Source organism: Chiloscyllium plagiosum, chromosome 27 (assembly GCF_004010195.1).
Source record: "Chiloscyllium plagiosum isolate BGI_BamShark_2017 chromosome 27, ASM401019v2, whole genome shotgun sequence".
In the NCBI taxonomy this organism is placed as follows: Eukaryota; Metazoa; Chordata; class Chondrichthyes; order Orectolobiformes; family Hemiscylliidae; genus Chiloscyllium; species Chiloscyllium plagiosum.
The window spans coordinates 18,029,059-18,039,504 of NC_057736.1; the positions used below are offsets into that span (position 1 = coordinate 18,029,059).

Below are 10,446 nucleotides of genomic sequence, written 5' to 3' on the forward strand. Positions count from 1 at the left end.
ATGCCGACCAGATATCCCAACCCAATCTAGTCTCACCTGCCAGCACCCAGCCCATATCCCTCCAAACCCTTCCTATTTAAATACCCATCCAAATGCCTCTTAAATGTTGCAATTGTACCAGCCTCCACCACTTCCTCTGGCAGCTCATTCACCCTATGTGTGAAAAAGTTGCCCCTTAGGTCTCTTTTATATCTTCCCCCTCTCACCCTAAACCTATGCCCTCCTTTCCGGACTCCCCCCACCCCAGGGAAAAGACTTTGCCGATTTAACCTTTCCATGCCCCTCATAATTTTGTAAACTTCTATAAGGTCATCCCTTAGCCTTCGATCCTCCAGGGAAAACAGCCCCAGCCTGTTCAGCCTCTCCCTATAGCTCAAATCCTCCAACCCTGGCAATATCCTTGTAAATCTTTTCTGAACCCTTTCAAGTTTCACAACATCTTTCTGATAGGAAGCCTGTCCATTCCTGAGTAAAGTTTCTGTAATTGCTATGATATCCCAGTCCTATGTTCCTAACCATGTCCTAAGTTCATCTGCCAGGCCTCTTGCATTGAAGTAAATGCAGTTAAATTTGTCAGTTCCACCTCGTACAAATGATTGTTAAAAATTGCAACTTTTAAATTCAGTGAGTTGGGAACATAACTTGATTAAAAGTTTTAGAACTTGCTCAATCTCTAATTATAAATTCCTGCATATCCTTGTCCAACATCCTGCCCCATATCTTGGTCAATATTGCATTCCTCTGACTCTGGCTTTTTATGCAGTCCCTCCTGACCTTTGCTCACTGTTCTAGCCTAGTCTTCAACAAATTGGGTTTAATTTCTGATATCTCCTGAAGTCAGTCCATTACTTTCTCTCCCCTTTTAAAACCTGTTGAGTAAATCTTTCTTTCCTGACCCAATCAGCTTTTCAGCATGCCTATCTCAGAATCATCAAGAAATGTCCTTTCATATTAAACCTCCTAAATTGAAGTAAGGTTACATAATGTGGCTGAGAATCGTGACATTCAACCACCACATAAATCTTCTCACATTCCAACTCCTCATCCCAAACCTGTCCCATTCCTGTATTATCTTCTCATGTCTGTATTAATTCTCCTCTTAAATGGATCAAATACCCTGTAATCCACACACACCCCAGGATGGTTTGTTTCACAGTTTCACCACACATTCTTCATATTTGATGACTCTGTACTTCTCTCATATTTATGTATCCTTATTCTAAATTCATCTAACAGTTGAAAACATATTTCATATTCACCAAATCTCTTCATAATTTTAGAGCTGTCTTATGGAAATCAGCAATGGCCCTTATATAGTCTTCAATGAATCACCGTGCACAGGCTTGAACTAGAATTGGTGACACTTGAGATTTTGATGTTCACCTTTATATTGCAGTGTGGTGTGTCAATGAGACCCTTACGTCAACCTCAATATCCTTACTGCCTGTTGTATTAAAAAATACACTCCCATCCATTAACTGCAAGAAGCTACTCCTGGTAGTTCAGTGAATAAAAGAAAAGAAATTTCTTTTCATCCACGAAGAAACCAACAATGCCTGATATTAATAGATTGCTGCTTAACACCACTCGAAGCGCTCTTTGAGACCTAAACTCTCAACGTTAACAATACAACTTCAAGCCTGATGAAGTTTGGACAGTTCACAGGAAATCATAGATAATCGTCTCATGAAAGATTGGATACAAAAGAACCTTGGTTTGGATTTTCTACAGTATTTATGGGTAATCCTAAATTACATCCAGAAAACTTGCAGCAGATTAAAAACTAAAAATCTTTAATTTTGTTTTATTCATAGGATGAGGGTTTTGCTGGATAGACGAGCATTTATTGCCCATCCCAAATTGCCCAGAGAGCGGTTAAGAGTCAATGATGTTGCTATGGGTCTGGAGTCACATATAGGCCAGACGCGGTAAGAATGGCAGTTACCCTCCCTAAATGACATTTGTGAATCAGATGGGCTTTCCAGCAATTGGCAATGGATTCAAGGTCATCATTAATTCCAGCCTCTTAAATTCAGATTTTATTGAATTCAAATTCTACCATCTGTAATGTTGAGATTCAAACCCCAGTCCCTAGAACATTACTTGGATTTCTAGATTAACTGTCCACAAGGACATCGCCTCCCAGTTTGTGATTGTGGTTACTCACAATAGGCCATGATAGCTAATGGGTCAATGTCCAATCCACAAATGCAAAGGAGATACCACAATGATACACGCTACTATTCCCAACACAATGATCAGCTTCAGCCATTTAAACTCTAAATGTAAATGTCCGCTGTTTTTCTACATTTCTATCAGCAATACAATTTTAAAGGAAGGATTTGAATGAGAACATGACTAAATTCAGTTTGCTTTTTTGCTCTCCTCTCTTACCCTCTCTAACTATTTGTTTACAGTGCTCCATCTAAGGCTGCAATACTGTGGAAAGATTGCTCTCTGGAGCCAGAAGTGATCATCACCATCAGGAGGAGAAAAAAAGAACAATCAGAGGGAAAAAAAAATCTTATCCCAGCACAACTGATCAAATCAATGGCAAAAATAGGAAATAAGTTACAAATTTTAACAGCGTTAAAATTGTGGACACTTCCATCGTCATTGTAAAGGTCATAAATTTACTCTTTAAAATAGTAAAGAGCCTGTCTTTGAAGAAACCTTTTCCAAGGTTGCTCTCCCGGTCTAATGAGCCAATCAAGTAAGGGAATTAGGATTCTAAACATTCCCACATTTAAACCTATCATTATTAATTCTTAAAATTGTAAGCTTGGTACTGTCAAAATTTCTCATTAGATCTGATGTGTCATTTATACACTATCATTTGCAGACACTACAATTCAAAAATAATTTTAAAACATTAAGTTTAAAAAGGAAACTTTATATTTTAAGTAAGTTATTCATCAGTCCTACCTTGTATTAGTGAGATTATCAGGAGACATTGAAGACAAACCTGCTGCAATATGCTGAACCACATGGTTCTGAGTAAATTGCACAATCTAACACGGGGTTCTCACTGCTATCTGAAGAAAGAGAAACCACAGCTTAGTGTGGCTTCAGCTATCAGTCACTGTGAACTCAAAAATGAAAAGTGACCAGCCAACTTCTCAGCCAGCAGCCATTCATTTCTCTGTCAATACTTTTTAAACCAACACAACTGGTAGCTGGCAAATATGTATTTTTTTATTCCCTACTTACATTGCTCCACAGTTCACTTCCCTAGTGATTCTGCTGGAACAAAGAGCACTGGAAGTACACGATATTTTCCTATTCAACCTGTTCAGTTATTATTATATACCTCTGGAGCAAGTGGGACTTGAACCTAGTCTTTACAGCTGACAGGACAAACTGAGAAGGCTGTAAAAAACCTCTATGGAATAAGTAGCTCGATTGAACAAAGAGGCTTGAAGACACATTGAAGGCATTAATGCACAAAGCTATGTAGATGCATGAGATTACATAATGTCTTAGTTTGGCTAACTTTGCAGAAATGAATCAGGACTAACAGACTAATTAGAGCATGGGTCCTGAGACCACCAGACACTGCTGTAAGCGCAAAAGTGGTAAAGTCAGGGGGGTAGTTTCAAATTCATTGACAAAGTATATAGTCACATAGACTAGGACAGTGCAATATTTTTGACAAATTACCATTATTGATAAAAATATATCCAAAAGATAAAAATGGAATGTTGAGAAGGTCAGAGCTAGTGATGCAGACCAGATATCCTGTGCAAGGCGAAGGAAAATTATAGATTGTCAGTAGTGGTTTATTTTTAAATTGCTATAAAAGTCTAAATAGAAAAGTGTAAATTCATGATAATTGTTGGCCATGAAGTAATGTTACAAGAATGGTCTAAATCTTTTCGAGATCTACTGAATTGTCGAATTGGAGCAATCTCTGGGTGCTGTTCCCTGTAGGAATTCTTCCATTGATCAATAAGCTGCCATTTGATTCACTTTAAGACTTACTAATGTCAAATGTCTTTAGATACTGCCAGCAAGATAAAGTGATCTTCATCAAAATTCAATGGGGGCCTTAGTTATGTAGGACTCTCTTCTCTACAGTTCATAAGGATCACGTTGAGACAAACATCAACTCTTGCTAGAGGATCATTAACTCGGTGAAAGCTGTTCTTTGGTCTGCACTTGCTGACCTTCTTGTGCAAAGACCTGTCTATATCAGAATGTTACACACAGTGGCACATTCCAAAGTTCACAACTATTTACACCTTAGAGCTAAACTCTGCATGCCTGCCACAGCCAACTGTGAATGGTGATGGGCAATTAAATAACTCACTGGGTGAGGAGGCTCCATAAATACCTTAATCCAAAATGCATTGGCTAAACTTCCTGTGTCTTTCCTTGTTGTTAACTTTGCGAATCTTCTCACTGAAGCCAAATTTGTCTAGCAGAGTAATTATTTATTTGAGGCAGCAGTGTTAACCACTGTGCCACCCTAACCAGGTGGGCTTTCCTAATAATCGATTCATTGTCTTCATTAGACTCTTTGTTCTGGAGTTTTATTGAATTCTGCTGCGGCAGTATTCAAACCCGGATCCCCAGGACATTATCTCGATTTCTGGATAAAAAGCCCAGTGATAGTATCATTAGGCCATCACCTCATTGCTGGATCCCAGAGGGCTATTGAATATCAGTTATAGAGTGTGTTCAGGATAGTTCTAAAGAGTATTACTGGACTCACAACATTTACTCTGTGTCTCTCTACACAGAGGCTGTCAGACCTGCTGAGTGTCTCCAGCATTCTCTGTGTTAGTTTCAGATTTCCTGTATCTGCAGTATTTTCACTTTAACTGGAATTTTATCCAGCTTACCGCAGTCAATCGGAACAAAGTAATTTCTGCTTCTCTTTTATGCTCACTAACAGCTAAAACAACCTTCTTTCTCTTCTCCAATTTGACCTTCTTGCCCTTGATTTTAATTAGGTACAGTTGGCAGCTGTACCTTCAGCTACCCAAGGCCTTAACTCTAGGATTCATTCTTAAATGTCTGTTTCCCCCCTCTTTAAAATACTCCTTAACACCTACTACTTTGACAAAGCTTTTGGTAACATAAGACCATAAGACCATAAGACATAGGAGTGGAAGTAAAGCCATTCAGCCCATCGAGCCCACTCCGCCATTCAATCATGGCTGATGGGCATTTCAACTCGACTTACCCGCATTCTCCCCGTAGCCCTTAATTCCTTGTGACATCAAGAATTTATCAATCTCTGCCTTGAAGACATTTAGCGTCCCGGCCTCCACTGCACTCTGCGGCAATGAATTCCACAGGCCCACACTCTCTGGCTGAAGAAATGTCTCCGCATTTCTGTTCTGAATTTACCCCCTCTAATTCTAAGGCTGTGTCCACGGATCCTAGTCTCCTCGCATTACGAAAACAATTTCCTAGTGTCCACCCTTTCCAAGCCATGTATTATCTTGTAAGTTTCTGTTAGATTTCCCCTCAATCTTCTAAACTCCAAAACATGGCTGACTACTTTCTATTGTAATTCAGTGCTTTGGGATTGATCACACTGGATAAATATAAGTTGTTTTTACTCTCTGTGTACTTAGCGTTGTTGCAAAAGTGTAAGCCAACTGATACATGCACTGAATATTTAGGAGTGAATGCACATCTAACAGACACCAGCACAGAGCCCATGAACTGCACAGTGTGTAGGTGGAGTGAACTAAATTGGTCAAATGTTTCCTGTTTTTGAAAGCACCACAAGGCATTAATAAACCACCAAACAGGGTTTTGTTCTCCTCTGGTCAGGACCAAAAGGTAATGGAAATTTAAACAGATCACACATTAGCAGAAACAGAAGAAGAACCATTTCCAGAGGCCTCAGCAAGACATCTCATTACTCATGCATGAGTCACAGATTTTATTTTATAATAGGTCAAAATCCTAAGATTAGAAATTCAGCAATAATGCATATAATATTGTCCTCAATTGTGGAAAGAACTGGCAATTAATCAGGAAAATATAGCTCGTAGTCTAAAGGTTTATGTAAATTTCCAGTCGATAAAGGTGCATGACAGAAGATTGGAGAAACAGCAACACTTACAGAGCACAGCATATAACGAGGTAAGACTGATGAATTAAACTGCATTTATTTCAATGCAAGAGCCCTGAGAGCTGAAGCAGAAGAACTCAGGGAATGGATGGTACTACGGATAGGTGGATTGGCCATGCTAAATTGCCCAGTGTCCAGGGATGTGTAATCTAGGTGAATTAGTCTTGGGAAGTACAGGGTTGCAGGGATAGGGTAGGCAGGTGATCTAGCTGGGATGCTATTCGGAGGGTTGGTGTGGATTATTTGGCCACATTGTAGATTTTCTGTGATTCTATGAGACTGGGATAACACACCAATTGTGGAAACATGGCGGAGGGAGAGACAGGTCTGGCACCTCAATATTCTGGGATGGTATATATAGGAAGTATAGAAGGGGAGGCAATAGAGGAGGGGAGTGGTGGTTTTGATTAAGGAAAACATCATAGTAGCACTTAGAATATTCCTGTGGATCATCCAGTAAAGCTATGTGAGTGGAACTGTGAAATAAGAAGGGGATAATCATCTTGATGGGATTATCCTATAGGCCCCCAATACTCAGCGGGAAAATGAGAAACAAATATGTAAGGAGATTGCAGGTAGCTGTAGGAGTAATAGGGTTATAATAATAGGGGATTTTAACTTTCCAAACGTAATTTCTTAATATTTTCGCTCAAATTGAAAAATGTCTGAGGCTTGTTAGTTCTGGGATTATAAACATGAGCAATGGTACATTTCAGGCATCAAGTTGATAGGGAATAAAAACTGATCGGCAAATCCCTCCCAATGCAGAGGACAGACAAGCACTCCGAAAGCTTGTACTTTTAAATAAAACTGTTGGACTATAAGCTGGTGTTGTGTGATTTTTAATTTTGTCCACCCCAGTCCAACACCAGCACATCCACGTCTCAAATTCAAGGGCAAGGTGTTGCCTATTTTTCTACTTGGATGTTGGTAATTTTTAAAAATGCTTTAACTTTTGAATTAACAGGGAATAGTTTGCTACCACCACTCCTCCTTTCTCTCTGCTGAGTTTAAGGCCTGTCTAATTATCAATTAGACCACTGGCAAGTCTAAACAGATGTACTTGTCTGGCATGATAAGGTAGTCAATTGCATAGTAACAGTAGGTGCAGTTTATATTAACTTGTTGGGCATAATTACTTTGGACCATCAATGGCTGTGCATAACAACAGACCTCAGCTGCTTCCATCCAAAGACCGTGTGACATTATAATGTCCATGCAACATAAATGTTAACGCCTTCAGAGCCATCACTTTTACAACATGGAGTGATGCATAGATTTAAGGCTTTTGTAGGTAAATCACCACTTTAATTCAGCTATTTATTAAGAAATCTCACACAATCAAATACTGAAACATTAATTTAAATTTTATTGCGTGTGGCAATATGAAACTATGTGCAAAATAAAACCCCTCAAGTAAGCAAGTTAAGCTTTACAACTCAACTTGGCTATTACCTGATTAATGTGGAATTTAGCTACGATTCCTAACATCTCTCTATGTCCAGAGTTTACTCGTTGTCCAGTGTTGTTCTTCAATGTTCTGCTGTCCAGTCTTGTACAATTTCTCATCCTTCAGATCTATGGGGTAGTTATTGATGATCTTTTAGATTCTTTCATCCAAAATATTGCACCTTGCCTTCTTATCAGGAGTAACTTCTTTGTTCATTGTTGCATTTGTCATTGGCTTGGCTGTTTGAAGACAGAGCTTTCATGTAATTAACTCCTTACATTCTTCCACAGAACAATCATTTATCCTTGTGGCATAAGGCAGCCAGTTATCAGGCAGATGTCAAAACTGTTTTATTCAGGTAGCTTTGATTCCTTTGCCCAGGCATAGTTCATTGCTTTCAATTCCAGTATAACAGTTTGTCCTTGCCTTTCAATAGTTTATTCCAGGCAGACTTATTGCTGCTTCTTTCAATAAACAGTTATTAATTTACAGTATCACAGTGTAAATTGTTGGTCAAAATAGAGAGATGTTATTTTCTGCACATGGCCCATAATGTACATTAGTTCAGTTGGCTGGATGGTTGATTTGCAAAGCAGTGTGATGCCAACAGTGTAGATTCAATTCCTACACTGTTTAAGGTTCCCAAGAAGGCTCTCCTTCTCAACCTTGCACCGTGCCTAAAACGTTGTGACCCTCAGGTTAAACCACTGCCAGTCATCTCTCTCGCTAATGAAAAAGTAGCCCTATGATGACTGTACTTTACACCAATGCTGGATCCACCAAGGTGTTTTGTCCCAGTGTTGATATCATAATGATAACAAAACAATCCTGAAGAAATATTCATGGGAAAAAGTAGAAAATAAATGGGACAGAATTAAAATAAAGATGAAACAAAAGTCGATGCTGAATTAACTGCTCTCATTTAGGTAAGCAAATAACAGGAGTTGTGCGTTGTATCCCTGGATTAGGGAGAGATGGAAATCAAACAGGATCCTCATTCCTGACCCAGGCAATGATGCTTAAGTAGAGATGGATGAGCATAACATTGTCTTTAATGGTGCATTATGGTGAAATAGTTTATAGGCTCCATTGATAACTGGCCATTTAGAGTTGGATACAAACAGTTCGATGAATCTTTTAAGAATTTAAAAACAAGAAATAGGAAAAAAAAGTGTTGTGAAGTTGGGTAGAGTGTTTGTGGATTGGAAGACAGGAAGTTAGAATTTAATGTGTAAAATATTCATGTCTGTAAAGTGATAGGGGAGAAAGGCAGTGTGTAGTCCCTTTAAAAGATGATGTGCTTTTCTATGTTTAGCGATTCAAAAGGATGTCTGTAGGTTTGCAGGTGCACAGAGCACCTGAAGTGAAACATTTGTATCAAAGGTTTGTACGGTTAGCAGTCCAAGCCACAGGTTTGTTTTGTTATCAAGACAACCAGCTTGAATTTAGCCAACTAATTTGAAATAAGTGAGAACAGTCCCATCCAATAGTATTTTCATCTTAGTTTTCAATTCCATGGCCTTATCTCTCCCTCTCTCTTATCTTGTACATCTGATTTAAAAATCACTCCATCATTGATAGCTGCAGCTTCAGTTGCCTAGGCCTAGAGTACCTTAATCTCATCACCTCCCTTTTATTTGGACCAAACATTTGGTCATCTGGCCCCATTCTTAATATACGTGGCATGAAACTGATTTATAACATCTCTATGAAGTTTCTTCAAATTTATAGTATTTGTAATATGCCAATATTCTTCACCTTGACTGGCAGACTTTTCACCTGAGTGGTGGAATGGCTCTTGGTGGTAATTCTCTCAAAAGCATATAGTAACTCAAAAGTACTATGCAGGCTACTTGCTATTTATTGCACCATGCAAATTTGAAGTTAGCACTGGATGATGGACAAATAAAACCCATTTTCCTGGTGACCCATCAAATTTCTTCTTTGGTTGGAGGAAGTAATAAATTTAGCTGAATCTGGCTAAAAATAACCAAACTGGTACCTATGCCAGATCCTAGCCTTCTAATTCTGCTGCCTCTGACATGGTATGTACAAGGTTCTGTGCTGTTTTGAAGTGATTCTATTTTGGGAGGTCTCAAACAATTTTGATGATAAACTCTATTTGGGGTGGCATGGTGGCTCAATGGTTAGCACTACTGCCTCACAGCACCAGGGACCAGAGTTCAATTCCAGCCTCTGGTGACTGTGTGAAGTTTGCACATTCTCTCCATGTCTGCATGGCTTTCCTCCATGTGCTCCAGTTTCCTCTGGGGATGTGCAGGTTAGGTGAATTGGTCAAGCTAAGTTGCCCAGAGTGTTCTGGAATATGTAGGTTAGGTACATTAATCAAGGGACCTGTAGGATAATGGGTCTGGTTAGGATACTCTTCAGAGGGTCAGTGTGGACTTGGACCGAAAGGCTGTTTCCATGCTGTAGGAATTCTAATTCTAATTTGAACTAAGCGCTTACATAATAAAAATCTTTCAAATTTAAATCTGATGGTTTTGACAACGGAGGATCAATCCGATTGGAAAAACATTGATAGGTAATCAAGGGTGTAAAGTGGGGGGCATTTGGAAAATCAGAAGAGAGCAAACTGCCAAGTTAACAAACATCAGCTCAAAAGAAGGAATTATTGACTCTCACAGAATTCTCAGAGCCTCAGAGTAAGCATAGTCTAAATAAAGGTATCGCAGCACTTAAAGCTAATATTTCTGGTAAAAGATTAGATTAGATTACTTACAGTGTGGAAACAGGCCCTTCGGCCCAACACGTCCACACCGCCCCGCCGAAGCGCAACCCACCCATACCCCTACCTTTACCCCTTACCTAACACTATGGGCAATTTAGCATGGCCAATTCACCTGACCTGCACATCTTTGGACTGTGGGAGGAAACCGGAGCA

At 39.3% G+C, this 10,446-nt stretch overlaps 2 protein-coding genes across 6 annotated transcripts in view; one reads left to right on the plus strand and one right to left on the minus strand.

Moving 5' to 3' along the window:
• LOC122563612 overlaps positions 1 to 3,097 on the minus strand; it is an 18,937-nt gene extending 15,840 nt beyond the window's left edge. The window contains exon 1 of one of the 3 annotated variants that reach the window (XM_043717568.1): positions 2,926 to 3,097. In XM_043717568.1, coding sequence (XP_043573503.1) covers positions 2,926 to 2,989 — 64 coding nt within the window. In that variant the 5' untranslated portion in view covers positions 2,990 to 3,097. The remainder of the gene's footprint in view (positions 1 to 2,925) is intronic. The other 2 variants (XM_043717570.1, XM_043717567.1) reach the window with 2 other exon arrangements.
• LOC122563611 overlaps positions 1 to 10,446 on the plus strand; it is a 37,750-nt gene that overhangs the window by 5,342 nt on the left and 21,962 nt on the right. For 2 of the 3 annotated variants that reach the window (XM_043717564.1, XM_043717565.1), the window contains one exon: positions 2,418 to 2,713. In XM_043717564.1, coding sequence (XP_043573499.1) covers positions 2,701 to 2,713 — 13 coding nt within the window. In that variant the 5' untranslated portion in view covers positions 2,418 to 2,700. Of the gene's footprint in view, positions 1 to 1,899; positions 1,929 to 2,417; positions 2,714 to 10,446 lie in introns of those variants that run through there. The other variant, XM_043717566.1, reaches the window with a different exon arrangement.